General features: G+C 33.9%; 2 protein-coding genes across 2 annotated transcripts; both read right to left on the bottom strand.

Annotated features, from left to right (window-relative positions):
* On the bottom strand, positions 1 to 1666 carry LOC123532107 (uncharacterized). The gene is made up of 3 exons (XM_045313463.2): positions 1420 to 1666; positions 938 to 1174; positions 1 to 481 (listed from the first exon to the last, which is right to left on the bottom strand). Exons 1-3 carry the CDS (start codon positions 1496 to 1498, stop codon positions 291 to 293), a joined length of 507 nt encoding a protein of 168 aa, XP_045169398.1. The 5' UTR covers positions 1499 to 1666; the 3' UTR covers positions 1 to 290.
* Positions 1667 to 12147: 10481 nt separating this feature from the next.
* Positions 12148 to 16737, bottom strand: LOC123532698 (metallothionein 10-II-like). The gene is made up of 3 exons (XM_045314236.2): positions 16578 to 16737; positions 12987 to 13106; positions 12148 to 12452 (listed from the first exon to the last, which is right to left on the bottom strand). Exons 1-3 carry the CDS (start codon positions 16603 to 16605, stop codon positions 12379 to 12381), a joined length of 222 nt encoding a protein of 73 aa, XP_045170171.1. The 5' UTR covers positions 16606 to 16737; the 3' UTR covers positions 12148 to 12378.
* Positions 16738 to 17309: the final 572 nt, after the last annotated feature.

The following is a 17309-nucleotide window of genomic DNA, read 5'->3' as shown; positions in this document are numbered from 1 at the left end:
CTTTTGAAAAGAAGTTTATTTTATTCAAAAGATAGTATCACACTGGCTATACATTAAGAAACACGAACATGCGCAAACTCCCTGAAACAATTATGCCTTTTTGAAAAGATGATATTTACCATGTCATAATAATACAAATAAAAACAGTTTTACGTGGATTTCTATATAAATAAAGGGTAAAAATCTCTGAAACAAAAGGTATCAATATCATATAAAAGATCTGGTTCAGTATGAAACGAGAGTTTAAAACAGGAATAACACGTAGGTAATGGAGTTCAAAATTCCTGTGTTTAAGGTGTTTTGATGCAAACGTTTCCGGTGTAGGTGACGCTGTTCCACTGAGTTTCCACCCTTTTAAGCTTCTTAGTAATCTCTGCTTTAGTTGCAGCATCAACTTCGCTTAGTTTCATACATTTATCCACAGTTCCTGACCATCCAGATTCACATGTTCGGATTGTAACACCAACATCTAGTTCCGCATCTGTAAAATCAATTACATATCAGTTAGTATAACGACTGAACTTGCTTTGACATATTGCTTTTTAAATATTTTAACAGCTTAAAATTAGATTCTCATACATTTTTTTTTTTGTGGGGGTGGAGGGGGCTGGCAAAAATGAGCCACAACTGTGAAATCTTTTTTTTTCCTGATTGTTGTCTCTACTTATATTATATCGGACAATCAACAACAAAAACAGACTGAATGATTTCTATTTTTTGTTTATCAAGTACTTTTTACACTTACAAAAAGTAAGAAAAGACTTTGAAATTCATGATTTTTCTTTTGATTTACTCTCTTTACCGTATTTGATACGTCAATGACGGCAGTTTTGTGTTTGGGGAAAAGTATTGCATAACAAAGAATATAATCAATATAAACTTTACCAAATTTTAGCTGGAAAATGCGAATTTTATAAGACTTTGGATAATGCTTTACCTGGAAAAATGGGTTTTATTCCGACGGCTTTTAGATTTATAGTTGCTGTCTGGCACTTGTTTTCCATAAGACCTGGGATTAGAGGCTTCGGGCAGGCTTTAGGTGCCACTTTATTGCTTGCGCAGTTCGGATTGGACAATTTGAGTCCTGACAGCATGGATTCGACAAATATCTTGATAAACCTTGGAAGGTTGCGGATTTCGAATTCAAGATGGAAACACGATGGACATGCCACTTCTGAAAGTAAATTCACGTTTTTAATCAGAAGACATATATTGTATTATTGTTTATCTAATCAATATTACAATTGAAGTCAGCGTCAAAGACAATAAAAATCAAAAAAATCTCGAAAATGAAGAATTTTTATTTTTCACTGAAAATGCATGAAATAGCATCTTTTTACCTATAAATATTTTATCAAGATATTACGCTTTTAATATAAAATTGTCGTTTAGTTGTTTCTATGCATTAAATATATTTACCTTTCCGTGGCGGCTGTGCAAACGAATGCGTGATACACATCGAGAAAGTAAAAAAGATTATGCTGAAAACGTGATTCATATTGTTGTTTTCGTCTCTTGAAATTTACACGCTGCTCTTTCTATGCAGAATATGAAGATTGACTCAAGGAAATGCCTTATATATAAGTGTTTATTCAACCAACCGCAGCATAATCGTAATCGCTAAAAATAATTTTAATTAAAAAAGGTTGTTTACCAACTGACGTTGTGGTGATTTACCGTAACGCTTAACGTTGTGAAATACTGCCGTTCAATAATATTTTTGACAAAATTCTTAGAATAAGGAATGTTTTGTAATAGAAAAATAAAACATTCATAATTGAATAAATAATGAGGGTGTTTGTCCCAGATATAGACATGACGAATTGGTTAGGATAGGAAGAAATGAATACATTACCTTTAACATGTACAAGCATGCAGAAAAACGACTGCTCGGGTCGAGGTCGTTTAGTTTGATGTGCGAACGGAAAATTCCCCCTTCAGCCAATTGTGAAATTTTCATTTCATTTTATGCTACATGTTGATGAATAGTTTTCGAAATAAAGAACTTAGATCTAAAAGTAATAATTGTTAATAAGTGTAATACGGCAACTCATTCCCTAGAGATGGTACCTAACCAAATAAATCAAAGGGGGACAACTCTGAATTGGTCAATAAACTGAAGCCAACATTAAACATTGATCAAAAGTGAAAGAAAAATCAGATAGGTCCTTTTTCAAACAACTTACCAGGCAGACAAAATATGACCTACATTTGTTTAAATCCCTTTGTATTCAATATACAATATGCATGCTTTTCTCATGACTTACACTGACAGTTATTTTGTAAGTTGTAGTGAGGCCCTGATAGAAAGTTTAGTAATGCATGAAGATTATATAGAAAAATGCATACATTCCTTTGAAGAAAATTAACGACATTAAGAAACGTTATTAAGTTTTGATCTTTTAGCCAAAGTTGTTTATTTATTGTTCTCAATGGTGATACATTGATTTACACAACATTTATATATCAAAATGTAAAATGTATATATCCAACAATGGGAAATAACAAAAAAGTTAAATTGGTAACACAAAAATTCATTGTCGTCAAATATAATTACAATGTTTTAAGGTAGTGGTTGTAATTACTACATGTTAAGGTAGCTGACAGGCAATGACTCTATGTAATGTATTTTAAGCAATTCTCAATTTAAACATTCTCTGGAGGGAACAAGCACGATCATTTGCTTTCCTTGAAAAACGAATAAATGCTGAAAAAGCATATGGAGATTACTCTATTTGATGATTTTCGTTACAGGTCAACTACCCTAAACAAACTAAAAGGTGTTTTATTTATTGTTGAAAACAAAGTAATCGGATAATTTCAGATATCAACATCAATTTAAAACTTATACTGTTTACATAACTTGAAAAATGTTTTTGTTGGGGCCTCTCATTTACAAATACAGTCGAACTTCGATGGCTCGAACTCGAGGGTCCCGTTGAAATAAGTTCGAGTTTTCCGTTGTTCGAGCCATCAAAATGGTGGCCATTTTGAATTTGGGAATTCGAGGGCATGATTTGTTACAAACCTTACATCGTAATATCTTGTCATATTGTACCTACATGTGTGTTTTTTTTGTAAAAACAAACGCTGAAATAGTCATTATTATTTATTTTCAAACATGACATTGATACGAAAAAACATATATTTTGTTTCTAAAGTTTTTGGATCTTATTTTCGTTTTGTTCCTTGCTTTCTAGTAGCCGACTTAGCTATCCCCCTGTTTCCGGGTCCTTTACTAAGTTATTCAGCCATGCTAAAGCAGTATGAAAGTTAACATCGTATCTCCCGTTTTTATGCAGACAAAATAAAGACAGACATTGCTCAATTATTTTAAATAATTTTATTCGTATTAATCAAAGCCCATTAAAGCATTGCAGTGAACGAAATTCACTTAGTTTAATTTGTTTGTCGTATACCGACGCTAATTACATAGGCGTGTGAAAATTACGCACGCGCCGGGTAAAGGGGAAGTTTGGCGAATGTCAGGCAGAGGAGTGAAAATCTTTGTAAACACAAGCCATTCCGGCGACAAATAGGCTGTTCGACTGAATAGGTGTAATTATCACTGTAATTGAGCCGAAGGGACCACCAAATGAGTTCGAGAGTTCGAATTTTCGAAGTTCGAGCGATCCGAGGTAGAGCTATATAGAATAAAGAAGGAATAAATTCGGGACCGGGCGAAGAGTTCGAGTGATCCTGGGTGTTTGAAAGATCCGAGTTCGAGCCATTGAAGTTCAACTGTATATCAACAATTATCACCTGAATTGAGTGCATTCATGAGTGGAAAATATTGATGGTAAAATGGTGTAGGGGTTTGTTTACAATATAAAATCTTTAGTAACTTCTTTAAGGTACATTTTTGGTATGGTTTTGGTAAGCTTATAATAAAGAGCATGTCATTCTCTTTCACTCAGAATTTTTTCAAGCGTTTTAGACTCTTGGCTAGTCTTGGAATTTGATTTTATTAAAAGACAAAAGGAAGTTCAGTATAGGCTCTTTCAAAATGTTGAAAGTAGAGTAAACTTACCTTATACTCTATTGATTTTATTTAGCTGTGGGAGCTTTTGATATAGACTATAATTGGGGAAGTCCTAAAATCTTTGAAACACGGTCAATACAAGAGTTGTCCATTTTGCTTCAGATATTTTGAGAAAGTCATTTTTTAGATATCAAATATTTCTATTTTTGACATGGAGAAGAGGAAAACCATAAATATATTTAGAAAATTGGTGTACTTAGCTATCATTTCACTATGAAAAAAACCTATAAAGATGAATTTGAATCTTTTAGGTACCATCTCTACATTCCCGTGAATGGATTCATTTGCATGCACTACGTTTATATCAAATAACAAAACGAAGGAAAAGGAAATAACTTGCCTTTATAATTGACAATCACATACTAACTGAATTTGTAGGGAATGGCTCGAGATCTTTACAATAATCATATTATACTAGTTTTTTTAAATAGAAAGAGACAAAGAATTTAATGTAAAAGAAATGCCATATCAAATCTTAACATTTTTATGTAATTTTTACTTGTCTAATGTAACAAATCTAAGATCTATGATTATTTCTCTTGTACACAATCAGACATACATACATTTTTCGAGGCATTCAGTTGGTCTCTTTATTCTTTTTCATTCAAGCTTCCTATTTGAGTCAGCGGTAGAATTTTGATATAGTAAAGCTATAAAACCTTTAAAGCTATGCATACCTCAGTAACCTAGATAATTTCATTTAATAAAATCTGTAAGAAAATCCTTTGGAAATATTAAAAGCAACCAAGCAAATAATAGTAGGCTTGGTTTGACTGAGTCTGGTCTTGAGAGGTAACGAAATGTGCAACACACCTAAGCCCCCCCCCCCCCCGCCCCCCCACCCCCTGCACCGGTTTACGAGGAATGAACTCGCACTGGACTAAAACGTATAACAAAACTGGGACAAAATACGGGGAGACTTTATAAATCGCCAAAGGCCACTTCATCGCTGCTATATTAGCAGTAAACTAATAGCAGATTTTGATTGAATGAGTCTGTTCAGGAGTGCTCACCTTACGCCCTGTAGAACCGGCTTTAGAGGAACTCTGTTATAGTAAATTGACTATAAGATCTTAAAAGGACCAAAAAATATAAGATATAAGAAAATACTATACCACGGAGTTCTTTTCCTATTTCACATCATATAACTGTTCAATTTTACGCCTCTTTTTAAATATAATTATTTAAAGGGTTGAATTCTATTGTATATGTGTCTGAATACGCTTTTTTGGTTAAAAACCGTTTATGGCGGCTCACTTACATAAACTAGCTGCATATCACTTCAAATAACGGATGTGGTTCTGCTCAGCCTTCCGCAAAAGCATGGAGTTCATATAGGCATTTTCATGAGGTTTTCTCATAACATATATTTACACAAGCATATTTAATGTACACACTATTGTGCATTGAGTTATCTAAGGGATTCATATGTGCAGGACAATTTGTTTTCAATGCAAACACCAACTGGGTGACCTATGTGCAGTTTGCTTTAACTGAGAAGGCCTACAAATGTAGGCCTGATAGTTCAATTATAAAAAAAAAAAAACAATTTTATATGATTTTATTCCTATCGAGTATAAGTTGGCTAACTGAACATCAAAATGCTTTTTATTGCAATTTGATTCTATTTACTCAAAAATACTTTCAACGCTCATTGGCAAATGTGAACGCAGCATGACAATATGTAAAACATAATCATTATTTCCCTCGTATTTACCAGGTCTTTTCTTATAGAAAAAATGCTTCATCTATAAAGCTTCAACGATTGTTACGAATGCAATGTCGTTTTTGTACGCTGTGTCATATATAGATAAACAATTGTATTCATTTTAGTTCAGTAACAATCCCCATCTATAGTAGACAATTTAACATGAACTGAGTATATCTTTCCACTACAGTATCAATTCTTGGATTTCTCCATTATGGCTTTGATTTCGTTTGTTGTGTTTAATGTAGTCTTTGGATTCAGTGTTGTTATATTTTTGGTCCTTTGGGATCATGGAGTACACTCATTTTTACTGTATTAGAATTCCGCTTAAGCCGGGCGCTAGGTGTTGCACCTTACAATACCTCTCATGAACAGACTCAATCAAACTTACAGAGTCTGCTATTATTTTGCGATGTAACTCATTGCAGACTTGGAGCGGTCTTCTGCGCATGCCCGAAAGTGATTATCAATTGTAGCGCACGGCAAAAATATGCATATTTTTGCATGTCCTCATGCATTTAGTGTACAATATGCATAAAATACTGACTAAAGGTTAGGGTTAGTATCACCATGGTTACAAAATATATACATTTATGATATTTTCGTTCAAATTTAGCTAATCCGGTATGTACCGGAGTCTGTAATTTATACCGGCGCTCCAAGTCTGCATTGAGTCACAGTCATTATTTTGTTTGGTTGCATTCTATGCTTTCAAATGATCTCTTTACAGATTTTATTTGTATATCGTACAAATTAATACAAACTGTAACGGACGAATTGCATATTAAGTGTAGAAATTAATCGCTTTTAATAAATCATTTTGTAGGTTACCAATAAATATTAAATTATTACTAATCATTTGACACAGCTTTCCTTTTGTAAATACAACATCGATGACTATATTAAATATATTAATTAAAAATGTTTTGTTTTGTTTCTATTATAACGTTTTTGATAGTTTCTATATCGCAGTCATTTAGTGTTCAGTGCGATGATTTTCAAAAAAAAATACGTTTAGTATTGTTTCAAGATATGAGTAAGTCGCGAAGGCGGGATAGTTGTTCAGAATATTGCCATTCATTTTCAGTTCAGAAAGATAATTCAATTTTACAAAACGTGTTAGATACGTGTAATGATATTCTCCCTTCCACTATTTTGTCAAGATTCAGTACCTTCCAGGTATATTGTTTCGGGAAAGGCAAAAACATGTTTTGCATTAGACCTCCCCTGGATTACTGAACTCTACACACGAGCGGGGTTTGGACCCGTAATTGTGACGGTCTAATAATTTGAAGTAGGTGACCTGTTGTTACATCCGAAATAGTGTGCGAGAATGTGAAAGTGATGTCCCAGTTGCCATTAGAATATGCGAGAGTGCCTCTAAAAAAAATATTTTGTCTATTAGTAAACAGCTGCCTAAAATATTATAATTTGTGTCCTACGTGTCACACTGGATTGACACGTGTATCTCTGCTTCTGAATTCTTGTGATAATGTATGCACTTATTTGAACCTGACATAAAACAAATGAAGTACAAACAGTTGCTTTGATGAAACATTTTACCAAACTTAACTGAAGTTTTCTCATAACCATGTTTTGCATATTTCTATTTGTTTGTTCGCTTTAAGTCTGTTTTTCAGTAAACATAAATTGCAGCCAGTTAAATTATTGCACTTTATTAAAGCCGCTGCGGAGAGCACTCGCTTTACTTCTAGATAGACCATGGGACCTAGCAGTCTTCGGCCTCTGTTACTGAACTCATCTTAAAATGCACGAAACCTTTCCTTAACATTGTAGACATCTAATGACATCTAACATAAATCAGAGATGAAGAACGTTGCTCCTGTAACATAACTCAACGGGTATATATCTCGATGTATGATCATATTATTACAAGGAACTTCAGTCCTTAAATTCCCCTTACAGGTTGAGAAAGTAATGACCTTAAAAAATTGAAGAAAAGCCACTTATTGTCTTCCCCATTATCAAATGTTATCTCTCATTAAGCGTAAGAGTCACTCACTTAAAAGTTAATGAACCGCTTAAAGTTCAGTGGACAGCTTAAACCTTTGCCCGAAGTTCTTTCATTACAAATCATTTTGTTTTTCTTTCCCTAGGAACTTATAAAAACTCTCTTACTACTTAGTAAGAAATAAATCATTATCCATGTAAGTTGAAACTAGAAAGTTTTATACGATTTATGTATCACAACATAAATATCCTTCAACAGTACCGCATCGTGTATTCAACGTATCAAAATAGCCGATCTGGAAACCTTAAACTTGTCCTTTATTAGACCTTTACGAATTAAGTCTACGTGGACTGTGAACACCTAAGACGATCGATTTTTCAAGGGGACCGTCTCAACATGATAATTTTAATTTATGTGTGGTAGGAAAACATTCCAATAATGATGGTAAGGTCTGGCTTATTATGTTACCGCACAGGATAAGATTTGGATTTGTCTGTCCGTCTGTCTGTTCGCCAGAGAGGTGTTTTGTTATGCATATCGCAAAAAGTATTTGATCTAGCGTCATAACACTTTCCCGAAAGGTTCTTCAATATTATAAGTTGCGCATCTGCGACAAAGTTGAAAAGATGAGCTTATCTGTTCGCAATGTATCCGTATTCCATCCTCGTCGTCGTCCGAAATGAAAATAAATCTTAACTGGGTTAGCCGGGATGAAAATGTAGGTCAGCAGGTAAAACATTGTGAAAACTGTAGAAAACGTAATATCTTGCGTCTCCATTCCTTTGTTGTTATTATACGCCCGAAGGAACGTATTTTGGTGTTCGTCTGACCGTCTGTCTGTCTGTGTGTCCGTCTTAGGGGTCAAAGGTCATATAACTTTGTTTCGAATGCGATGTGTAACTCTTAAACTGCTTCAAGGATTTAAAAAAAAACTTGGCACAAATGTTCACCACATTGAGAATTCACAGTTATGAGGATTGTTTTTCCTGGTGTAGACTTCGATAGTAAATAACTATTTTAAGTTTAAAGTCAATAGCTTTGATAGTAACTGAGACATTTGACTTTATCAAAAACTTTAACAAAAATTCTAATTTAAAAGGGGGCATTATTCTGTCAAAATTCAAATCGGAGTTATAGGGATTGTTTCTCCCGGTGAAGACTTTGATAGTAAATAAGTATTTTAAGTTCCAAGTCAATAGCTTTGGTAGTAACAGATATATTTGACTTTTTCAAGAACTTTAACCAACAATTCTAAGTTAAAAAGGGGCATAATTCTGTCAAAATTCAAATCAGAGTTATAGGGATTATTTCTCCTGGTGTAGACGTTTATAGTAAATAAGTATTTTAAGTTTCAAGTCAATAGCTTTGATAGTAACAGAGATATTTGATTTTATCAAAACCTTTAACCATAAATTCTAAGTTAAATGGGGCATAATTCTATCAAAATTCAATCGGAGTTATGGGGATTATTTTTCCTGGTGTAGACTTCGATAGTAAATAACTATTATAAGTTTCAAGTCAATAGCTTTGATAGTAACAGAGATATTTGATTTTATCAAAAACTATAACCAAAAATGCTAAATTAGAAAGGGGAATAATTCTGTAAAAATTCAATCAGAGTTATGGGGATTGTTCTTCCTTGTGTAGACTTTGATAGTAAATAAGTATTTTAAGTTTCAAGTCAATAGCTTTGACAGTAACAGAGATATTTGACTTTATCAAAAATTTTAACCAGCGGAGACGCCGACGCCGACGCCGGAGCGAATGCACTAGCTCTACATTTTCTTCGAAAAGTCGAGCTAAAAACAGGCACATCCAAATTTTATATCACCTACCGCATAGTGATGATATAATAACTCAAACCCTATTGCCGTTATAAACTCTTTTTCATATCGCGCATAATATAATTAAACTATGTTGAGACGGTCCCCTTGAAAAATCTATCGCTTTAGGTGTCCACAGTCCACGTAGACTTAATCCGTAAATGTCTATTAGGCCGCCATTTGCTAAGGGCGACTAACTGGAGCAAGTCCGTGCTTTTAAAGGAAATATCGACATTGAATGTCAGTAAACTTTAAAAAGATTTCAGGTATAGTGCATATTTTCTGACCTGGCGGAGATATTTATAGAAAGGTCATAAATGGACCATTCTATCATTTAGTTTAGGGTAATCGGCTACATCGTTGGATTTGGTTTCATTCCGTACGAATAAATCCGATATGCACAAGTTGCCTATTGTTTTTAATGGTAAAGTCTGTACTAAAAATATCTTCGCCAGGTCAGAAAATATGCACTATACAAACAAAATTGAAAGTTAACTTGGTTGTCTGTGACCTTGACCTTTGCAACTGACACAATCTCGTGTAATGGTGAATATGTATGCCAAACCATTCAGTAACGTTTAGCCTGTTGGCGGCAAGTGATTCTGCCTCTGCGACCAGTGCTGTGCACACTGATCTTGATCTGCACTGTTCGCTATTCAGTCGGTAAATTTTCAGTGAACACTTATTTGAATAATAAATAGTGCTGCCCAAATTTAATGATGGACCGATCCATTTTAGAAATTTAGCAGGGTAAAGGTTAAATATACACAAATGTATTACTAAGAACCAAACATGTTCTCAAAAGGTGACCTTGACCTTGGAGCTAGGAGTCTAGGTCTTGCACATAATACATCAAGTCATTATGGGGAACATTTGTGCCAAGGAATTTTAAAATCCCATGATGAATGCAGTTTTAGACCGAACAAGAAACAGACCATGTTCAACTTTGCCTTCTAAGTGTGACCTTACACTGGAGCTAGTTGTCCGGGTCTTATGCAAGACACATCAACTCATTATAGGGAACATTTGTGCTAAGTGATTTTAAAAAAATCCCTTGATGAATGGCAGAGTTATGGACCGGACAAGAAGCAGAGTATGTTTGTTAACCTTTCACTTCTAAGTGTGACCTTGACCTTGGAGCTAAGGGTCTAGGTCTTGCGCATGGCAAAACGTCTCATTATCGGGAACATTTATGCCAAGTTATTTCAAAATCCCTTCATGTATGGCAGAGTTATGGACCGGGAACGTCGGACGGACGGACGCAGCCTATTTCTTTGTCCCAATATACACATAACGTCTAGCTTATCTTAAACTGTTCATGCAGGTGAGCTACATTTTAGAAAGAATTTTGAGTAAACAAGTATAAGGTTTTCTAAATGATTTAGGAATAGGAAAATTTTAGTTGCAACAAAGTTATAGATACGCTTTTCAATCTTAATTGTTTTCAGTGTATTGTTAGGCTGAAATGTATCTTTTAATTACACAGAAAAAATATCAAGTTTTATTTTCACTGTATGTCAATGTACACAAAGTTTAAAGCCATTGATAGATATAAAAGAAGAAAAAATTATTTCGATCTTACAGTATAACAAAGAAATATACTCTTTATATTTTATAGTCAACAATTTCCAGTACCCGTGCAAAAAACTCGCAGCAGTACTTCCTGCGCAGAGGCCAGTACACGTGCAAAAAACTTGCAGCAGTACTTTCTGCGCAGAGGCCAGTACACGTGCAAAAAACTCGCAGCAGTACTTTCTGCGCAGAGGCCAGTACACGTGCAAAAAACTCGCAGCTTGCAGCAGTACTTTCTGCGCAGAGGCCAGTACACGTGCAAAAAACTTGCAGCAGTACTTTTTGCGCAGAGGCCAGTACCCGTGCAAAAAACTCGCAGCAGTACTTTCTGCGCAGAGGCCAGTACACGTGCAATAAACGAAGAGGCCTTACTGCAGTACTTTTTGTGCTTGTCTAAACTCTTTGTGTACATGTGCATCTATTGCAAACAGGGTTGTCACTTATCTAAGAAAATGGAAATTCCGACTTTGCCCCGACTAAACCATACTTTCACTGACCAGTACCACCATATTTCTGTCCTCCTCCTCTTCATTTTTCACTGACCATTATCAAGATTTCCCCGTCAATTCACTGACCTTAAAAAAAAAGGTTTTCCCCCGACTTTTCAAGGTAAGTGGCAAACCTGGCACTCTCTTGATATCTTGTGATGACACTCTATAGTTTAAACAGTGCATTATTGTCTAAAATGACACAAACGCAATTAGCATGGTAGTGGTATTTAAAATGGATCATTTAAACACATCTGTATACAATAATTGACTCTTATCAAGCTGGGCACGATTGATTCTGCCTGTGCGACCAGTGCAGATCGTGATCAGACTGCACATTCGTGCATTCTGATCATGGTCTGCACTGTTCACCATTCAGTCAGTAACTTTATTGATTAGCATCCCTTTTAACAGTTAATGATACTGTTAAAATTGAAAGATGGACAAGTTCAATTTAATTAAAAATTTAGCAGGGTAAAGATCAAAAGATGCAGCCTAGTACCAGCACAAGACTATGTGTATACACCAAACTGAACACAATATTATTATATTCATTTTATTTGTACTCTGTCAAATTATTTTAACGAATGTCACGCGGTATTAAGGAAGGAAATGGGAAAAGTGTCTCTTTCAACAGTCTTTTGATAAAAGTTGTGAAACAACCATCTCTGATCTGAAGATTTACAGCGGTGCATGGAGTATCTTGGCAAGTGGCAACGTGATTTCATGGCATGTGCTCGCACGAACCGCTCAAACCGCGTGACTTCTTCCCATCACTTACACGAACAGCTACTATCACAGTGGCACGTGCTTGGTCCCGTGCATCCTTTCCCGCATGCGCACGAATCTAAAAATTGAAATTAATAGATTAAAACTAAACTGATATCAACTAATTCTATATAATAATCGTACAATAGCGTTATATATTTATCTATCATGTATAACAATGTTATATTTATCTAAAAATGACTTAGTGCAAGAGAACTGATAATCTGTATTATAGCTTGCCCAGTTTAAGAAAAATATAAAGTAGAAATATATTTTAATAAATTTAAACACGACGACAAGGTAATATTTTCCGATGAATAATTTCACGAGGGCAACGCCCAAGGGAATTCCCACGTAATGTGATTGTTTAACTAAATTAAAACACGTCTCTGTCTTATATTGTACTTTACATTTAGATTACTAATTCTTGTACATCAGAAGGAAAGTAAAATAGCAGATCAAATATTGTAGCCGTAGTAGACAGGCGTTACATCGTCTAATTCGTGTATTTTACTGTATATAAAAATGCATATAAAAAGGAAGACAACCCAGGAAGTATTCTTTTTCGTTTCAGTCTTAACTCTTAAAAAATGTGGTTATATAATATACATACCCCCGCATTTGCAAACAACATTACATCCGGTACACTTGCAGTCAGCACCACACTTGCAATTGGGACCACACTTGCAGACACCATCACTGGTACACTGGTCGGAACAGGTGCAGCTTCCCGCTGTAACATTATAAATGATACAATGTAGAAAAGGTAAACACTTAAATAATATATATATAATAATAATATATAAAACAAAAACTGTATGCAGAATTTATCTGTTGTACCATAAAACCCAAGTACTTGTACAGAATATTTCGATTTCTGAGAAGCAACCGACTGCTAGATACACATGACTGTGAACGTCGGAATTAACTTCAATTATTTTCAAAACAGCTGGAAACGTATACAATATGAAAATATTAATTATTAATGTTAATTTTGGTAAAGTTGAAATTATACAAGGAAGATCAAATGCACAGCTATAATCCTATTTTACATAACATTTTTGTGTGACTTACACCTTTGGAATTACAGCCTACTAGGGTGTTTGCATTTAAGTAACTGAGCTATTCTTTTTTTTAAGATATACGGAAAGTTCAAATCTTTTGTTAATTGATTGATAAACCGTACAATTTAATGTTGGTAGGTACCTATGTTAACTAAAATACATTTTTACTATAGCATGTAGTAAAAGTCAATGAAGATACAATTTTGCTGTTTACCATAATTTTATTACATCACTAAATTAGTTTGTCAAACCTTCAACTCGCACCATAAAAAATGCGGGTAATAAATTAGCCAAACGATTGTCAAATATCATCTTACAATGAATTGTGTTGACAACGGAATTGTTTAATAATATGTGAAATATGCGCAACGTCGCTTGCAGGTAAACTGATTTTACAGAAGATATACCAGTAAATATGAATTATCACTACAAGGTCGATCAATCCCTTTCGGCGACCCATGATTTATGTTTAATGGATGATAGTCATGATAAAATTAATGAAGTAAAACAGAATTTTGTCATATTTACATAAATAACGAAAAGACATTCATTATCTTATTTATAATCTCGATAGTGTAGCCTGTTTCCCTAATAAGCACGTGAGCCTAGTTTACTTATGTAATTATTCCTTCATAATACACATACTGTGTTGGAAATCTTCAAAAGTTTTAATTTAACCTGACAAATCTTAGCACATTTTTTAAAAATCAAATATATGTTTCTATGTTCAGCTTCTCAGCAGGTATTAAAATAATCTGACGTATCATCATTTAACCATGTCGACTGAAGTTGGTATTATAGCATGTATAGTCAACATGAATAAAACATTAAACAAGAGTTGTCAGTGGACAGCGCGCTCGACTATTCTCAGTGCTTGATAGTATAATATAAGCTATGAGTAAAACTTTAACATTACAATAAGCATATTCTAAGTTGAAAAGGGGCCATAATTCAATCAAAGTGCTTGATAGAGTTGCCTCCTCCTTTTTACAGACTGGGGTCATGATGGTAAACAAGTATGCAAAATATGAAAGCAATATCTCAATGCACTTTGAAAATATTTGGGGTGGTACGCAAACTTTAACATTTATTCTAAGTCGAAATGGGGCCATTATTCAGTCAAAATGCTTGATAGAGTTGCCTCCTCCTTTTTACAGACTGGGGTCATGATGGTTAATAAGTATGCAAAATATGAATGCACTATCTCAATGGACTTTGAAAATATTTGGGGTGGTACGCAAACTTTAAGGCATCGCCTACAGTGGCGGCCATTTTGACTCAAAATTTTACATGCAAATTTTCATAAAAATAAAAGATTACAAAGTGGTAACAATAAAGTCAATAAATTTGTCATAATTATGTTTTAAATATCTATGTGAACATATGCAAGTAAAAGGATGTGCATTTCACTACCTGTATTATGCCTTTATTCGATATTTTTCTATGACAAAATTTTGCAATTTTACGTGCAGTCAAACTCAATACGTGTTCAATACATTTCAAAGATAATTACAACCAATTGTAAAGCAGACTAGGAAGAATAAAGTCTTCAGAAATTATTTTGAAATTTTACCCGATTACTGAATTACACAAAAATCCCAACACCATCAATTTATCCAATTTGTAGCTATTTCAATGACATTTTATAAAAAACACATATCCTATTTTTCAAAATGTTACTTCATTTCTTAAGGCAATACCTTTCTAAAAATGTTAAGAAATTATTTGAATTTATTGCAAAAAAGATTATGTTCCATAAAATTGTTTCTCCAACTTTTTCTCTCTTGGTGCAAGAAATGTAAACAAAATTGGAGACCACTACTTCCATCAAAGGGATAAGTTCCAAAATGCATAATTAGTAATGTTTTAGTTACTTCCCCTTTAGTGATGATAGACCATAAAAAATACAGGAAGAGAATAATTGCTTCTCCCTTAGAATTTCATAACTTCCGCTGCGCATGCGTAGTGAGCACTTTACGATTCGAAGTTTTGGACGCTTATAAATGCTAGTTGATAATGATTAAATTTCTGCAATAATAAAATAGTTGTGGGGTAATCCATCATCTGTAAGAATTTCTTTTTGTTTCCTGCTGTATATATGAAAATTGAAAATCATTTCCAACTTTCTGTGTTACAAAATAAAAGCAAAGTTTCACCGCCGATTTTGTTCCTAAAGTGTATTTACGAATTTTCAAGCGAGTTGCACTTTCTACTTGCAATCGACGGCCGCCATATTTGTTTACATTAAAGGTCAAGGTCATTGAAATACCTACAATTTGTGTTATCTGTTCACACATAATTTACATGTATATAAACAGGTGATATTATAGGATTATGTATAGGTTTACCTGGCTACCTGTGGTCAGTAATGCATGTACAAACACCATTTTACATTAAATTTACATGGGCTTGTCTTTTTGTGTCTAATGCAATAACCAGGAACAATTTCAACAAAAATCCATAAGAGTTTGCAGAATACATATTGTACTATGAAATTAACTAAATTTTGTCTTTGTAATATTTTTATACTGGAGTTTGACTGCACATAAAATTTCAATATTTTGGGGTAAACTTTCGGTCTAAACGAGACTCAAACATTTTACAAGCGGCATATGTACTATAAATCATCATATGCTTCTTATGTTGATGAAAATTTGGCCAGCTTTTAAGGCTTTAGTGCTATTTTCAAGAGAAAAATACTTGGCCTGAAAATATGAACTGATACGGAGTTGTGACTGTGGCGATGCCTTAACATTTGTGTGACGCTCACGCTAACGCTCACGCCGGGGCGAGTAGGATAGCTCCCCTATCCTTCGAATAGGTCGAGCTAAAAACATTCTGAACAAACTGGTAACTAAAATTATATCGCTTTGCTTTCTAATTTTTGAAAGAGAAAAACAAATACATGACATTTACGAATATTTACATTTTTGAGAATTAGAAGCGTCTTGTTTCAATAAATGTTAATTATCGTACTCTGTCAAAAGAATAAAATAAAACATACACTTATTACGCATAAATCTATATATATATATATTAGCTATAATAAAGAAAAAACATGTCACTTGCGACACAATAATCAATAATTCATTTATATATACAAAGCATGGAATGTATCTATTAAATATAACAAGACTTACTTTCGGCACAATTGCATGGATGGCCCATCTTTTCTCTTGTTCAGTTTAGTGCAACGTATTTGACGATGTCCTCGTGATGAATGAAATTATATACGTCTCGCTTGCTGATATTTTTGCACACGGCGGGAAAAAGCTATGAGCTGTGTGCAAAATCGACATACCGAAGAATATTTCTCCGGCCAATAATCGATAGCGGTCAGATTTGCACACGGCGGGAAAAAGCTAAGAGCTGTGTGCAAAATCGACATACCGAAGAATATTCCTCCGGCCAATAATCGATAGCGGTCAGATTTTCTATAATATATAGAGATAAGAAGGGCATGTACACATTTTACTTTATAACAAAATTACTAAAAATAAGAAACCTTAGGTGCAAAAACATTACCAAAGTTCAACATTTGATTCATCACTTGGTATTTTTAAATAAAATTTTATCTTTATTTTTGATTCGTTCTCAACATGATATTTAATGCCATCATTTCTGCCTTCTATTTTCCATATAAAATGCGTTTCTTAAAAGCATTTTTTTTTGTATAAAACCATTGATATGAAAGCTTAGGTGCAAATACTTTCCTACTCTCATTGAATTTATCTTTTGAATGATTTTTATTTCATTTTTGTGAAATAAAAATTTGATTCGTTCTCAAACGGTTTATTTCCACTAATTTGGAAGAAAAATTAACTTCAGCGCGAAGTTGTTGTTGTAGTGTCATATGCAGACGATATTATTAT

This window comes from Mercenaria mercenaria, chromosome 11, assembly GCF_021730395.1.
Source record: "Mercenaria mercenaria strain notata chromosome 11, MADL_Memer_1, whole genome shotgun sequence".
NCBI lineage: Eukaryota > Metazoa > Mollusca > Bivalvia > Venerida > Veneridae > Mercenaria > Mercenaria mercenaria.
The sequence above is the reverse complement of the archived record's forward strand: the minus strand, read 5'-3'. Positions and strand labels throughout refer to the sequence as shown.

Excerpts from the sequence above, each read along its gene's own strand:
- LOC123532107 (XM_045313463.2), bottom strand. The coding sequence starts at position 1,498 with ATGAATCACGTTTTCAGCATAATCTTTTTTACTTTCTCGATGTGTATC. Across the intron at positions 1,175-1,419 it reads TGCACAGCCGCCACGGAAAG|AAGTGGCATGTCCATCGTGT; the intron begins GTAAATATATTT and ends ATTTACTTTCAG. Across the intron at positions 482-937 it reads AATAAAACCCATTTTTCCAG|ATGCGGAACTAGATGTTGGT; the intron begins GTAAAGCATTAT and ends TTGATTTTACAG.
- LOC123532698 (XM_045314236.2), bottom strand. The coding sequence starts at position 16,605 with ATGGGCCATCCATGCAATTGTGCCGAAA. Across the intron at positions 13,107-16,577 it reads TCCATGCAATTGTGCCGAAA|CGGGAAGCTGCACCTGTTCC; the intron begins GTAAGTCTTGTT and ends ATAATGTTACAG. Across the intron at positions 12,453-12,986 it reads TGTTGTTTGCAAATGCGGGG|ATTCGTGCGCATGCGGGAAA; the intron begins GTATGTATATTA and ends TTCAATTTTTAG.